General features: G+C 41.2%; 1 protein-coding gene across 1 annotated transcript; it reads left to right on the top strand.

Moving 5' to 3' along the window:
- Window positions 1-850: 850 nt before the first annotated feature.
- Window positions 851-1,621, top strand: LOC143211121 (uncharacterized). Its single transcript, XM_076428584.1, has one exon. It carries the CDS (start codon window positions 851-853, stop codon window positions 1,619-1,621), a length of 771 nt encoding a protein of 256 aa, XP_076284699.1.
- Window positions 1,622-3,904: the final 2,283 nt, after the last annotated feature.

Below are 3,904 nucleotides of genomic sequence, written 5' to 3'. Positions count from 1 at the left end.
AGAGTAGGCTGCATAATAATTCTGTTTTATATATAATTCACGGGACTGTTTAACCTACAAGTGACGTGATCTCGAAATCAAAAACCACGCTGCACGTGCCCGGAAGCCGTTGCACGTTTACACGGAGACTAAACCAGAGGAAGAGGATTCTATCCTGGACGTCTCCAGAGGACGAGCTCGCTGGTGTGCCGCTAATTGCGTGAAGCCATCGACCTCTGGCGTTTTTACCAAGTTCCTGTATCAAGTGACCGCCACGTGCATGAGAAGCCACCGACCACCGGCGCCTTGACGTATATCAGCGTGTTGCCGGTCTTGTGCTCGTTCCAGCTATGCATGCGCCAACAGGTATGATTCTGTCGATACAAAAATTCGCGTCATTATTGTAATTGTTCATGATATCTGTGCGGTACCTCGTTGCGAAAATATCGACAAAGCCACGATCGTGTCTTGGTTGATTCAACCGTAATCGTGACCTTCGCGAGGAGGTGTTTCTGCCGTGTCTTTCGGTACGTAAACCAGTGACTCTTGAAACACGCGAATGGCGTCTCGCGTAATCGCGTTGAATGTCACGTTCCGACAACAAAGTTATGTTGCTCGATTAGCTGTTTACATATTACAAAGAGTTCTCTATAGCGTGCTCCGTGTCGATTCCCCTCTCCCGCCGATACGCGTGACAGCTACGATACAGGGTAGTTCATATTCGCTGCGCGCGTTCGCATAGAGTTTGCGTTATTAAATTATTATAGGAATAATTAATTATATAGAATTATATAGAAAACAGTTTTAAAAATAGTAATTACAAATAATTCCCGTCCGGTCCGACACACGGTTGTTCGCGAAATCGTGCAGAATGGGTGCCCCCGCGTCGCTCACTCAGGGTGAAATCCATGAGGCTTTGTGGCAACCACCGCTGCCAGTTTTCTACAAACAAGATCCGTCGCTATGGTTCGCTATTGTCGAGGGATCCTTGTCCGAAGCAAGGATTTCGAACCAAAATATGATGGCTGACTTAGTGGTGGTGGCGTTGGAATTCGATGTCCTAATCACGGTCAAGGACATACCGTTGATAACACCTCCTCCGGAGGATATATACGACCGAATCAAAGCGCGAATTATCTCGAATTATGCCATTTCGGTTGAGAGCAAACTGAGACAGTGTTCGAGTGAAGGAAAACCGTCCCAGATTTTGACGCGCCTTCGCAACTTGAACCACGGTTATTGCAGTGACGAACTAATTCGCGCCATATTTCTCGAGAAGCTGCCGGCGCATGTCCGCGCCATCTTGGTCATCGCGGACGTTTCCGAGCTACAGAAGCTTGCCGAATTGGCCGATATGGTCGTAGAGGCCTACAAAACGGACACGTCCGCGACAGCTGCCGTCTCACCCGCTTCCCTACGCGCGTTACAGGAAGAGGTCGACCGCCTCGCGAACCAATTGGCCGCGTTAACAACATCGCGCGTCCGCGAGTCTCGCGGCCGCCGACGGATCCCTTCACGGAGTAGGAACCGATCGCGCGCGAGCCGCTCTCGTTCAAAAAGAAACATTTGCTGGTACCATAGAAAGTTCGGCAAAGACGCGCATCACTGTCGCAGGAAGTGCTCCTGGAAAGCGGGAAACTGAGCCGTACTAGCCGTTTGGAGACGAGCGCTTAAATAGACTTACTTAGACCATATACAGTAATTATTCAATCGAAGTCGCAACACCCGTGTTTTGAACGGACTTCAGTAGCGTAGAGTAGAGAGGCTATTTTTTTATGACTGCGTCAACCGCGCCGAGACTTCAAACGACGAGCCGAACATAGAGAAGGACAGAATGAAATTGGATCGCGTGTCGCCGTCGCCGGCACAGTTTAAAGGCCCGTGCGTCATCACAATGAAACACCAAGACCTCAGCTTTCTTATTTTCTATGATATCAATATGGAACTTTCACCAACATATTCGTGACATTTCTCTGATTAAAATGATACCAAACACGATATAATTTGGTCAATATTTAGTGGTTTAATCGACGATGAAAATTTCGAACGCAACGAAGAAGAGCGTATTGGAAAGAAAGAGACGCGAACAGTAGCCGCCGCCGGTTCGCATCTCTTTCTTTCCAATACGCTCTTCTTCGTTGCGTTTGAAACTTTTACCGTCGATTAAACCACTAAATAACGTTGAAATTATATCGTGTTTGGTATCATTTTAATCAGAGAAACGCCAGGAATAAGCTAGTAAAAGTCCCATAAACCGATCATTAAAATTAAGAAGTTTGAGAACTCGATTCACTCGAGTCAATGTGTGGTGTTCACACCGATATACCCGAGCCGAGATCAATCATCGCCGCTCTACGGCGCGGAGCAGCGTTGGCCGGCAGTGGAGTGAGTAGCCCCAAGACTCCGATCGAAGAATTACTGTATATTGTATTCTCATATATAAAACACAATAAAATTAAACATAATGAAGTATTCTTAAAATAAACGTTCAAATACTTCATTATGTTTAATTTTATTGTGTTTTATATATGAGAATACAATATACTTTCAAACTAGTGGGTTATCAAATCATTTCAACGAAAAAATGATTACATTAGTTCTGTTCACAAAAATCGATTTCTTGCAAAATCCTGAGGTCGTAGACAAATTTTGAGACTAGATTTGAAATCAGCATGAAAAAGTTTATGGAAAATGATGTATAGCATGTTAAAAAAAAAATTTTCAGCGCGCGGTATTGGAAAAACCACAATTTTCTTGAAATTGTGCAAGTTGAACGAATTTTCTCAACGTTAAAAAACGTTCGTACCATAATCTCTCTATTTTCCCATATTCTGCAAAGTTTCAGCTTCAATTTAAAAAAAATTTCATCGCTCTACCTCATGTCTATCGAAAGTTCTTTGATTTTGAATCGAGTGAAGTGGAGTGAGTAGGCACTGGACTTCGATTAGATAGGTGACACAGGACTTCGATTGAAGAATTACTGTACATATAAAGTATATTTGAGAAGTATGAAGTAATAATAGTATTATATATTAGAGAGATTAGAAAATTAACAACTTTCGCATATTATGCAGGTTACAGAATTTTTTACATATAAATCGATCACATTTACAACATTTTAAGGTAGTACATACATATGTACTGCTATTTTTACATAATTTAAATTTACCTCGTTTGTGATTAGGTATTATTAGACTGCGGATCTTTATGCATTTATAAAAAAAATGGAGTAGATGGAATTCAAAATTGTTGAAAAATTTTTTTCATTGAAAATGTCAATATATTATGATTTCTGCTGTATTACAATCGTTAAGGGAAGAAATAATATTCAATTTAGCTTCTATTTCTTGCAATCGATGTAGACAATTTTTATTTTGAATAAAGATTACACTTATTGCACTTATTGATTACAAAATATAATCGGTTTCGTTAATCTACATCGTATTTTCAATTTTAAATTACATTATGTATTTACTATAGATCGCGGTTTTGAACGTGTATTAAAATACACATGTACACTTAGACCATTATACATATACTAATAGACCCGGCATAGGTATAGTACAGTAAATTCTCTATAAACGCGAAAATCTTTCAACGATAAACGCGAAAAAAATATCCCCTCCAAACTAATACATACACTGATTCGGCTCGGTATATCGGTGTGAACCACTACAAACGCGACGCGGAGAGTCGCAGTCGTCGGCACAGTTCAAACGCGCCCGTGAGTCATCATAACGTTACACCACAGTCAAACTTCTTCATTTTCCATGATTCTGTTATGGGATTTTCACTACCTTATTTCTGGCATTTTTCTGATTAGAATGATACCAAACACGATATAATTTAAGCAGAATTTAGTGGTTTAATTGACGTTGAAAGTGTCGAGCGCAAGGAAGGACAGCGTATGTGAAAGAAAGAGACG

The sequence above is a fragment of the Lasioglossum baleicum genome, chromosome 1 (assembly GCF_051020765.1).
Source record: "Lasioglossum baleicum chromosome 1, iyLasBale1, whole genome shotgun sequence".
Classification (NCBI taxonomy): Eukaryota; Metazoa; Arthropoda; class Insecta; order Hymenoptera; family Halictidae; genus Lasioglossum; species Lasioglossum baleicum.
The sequence above is the reverse complement of the archived record's forward strand: the minus strand, read 5'-3'. Positions and strand labels throughout refer to the sequence as shown.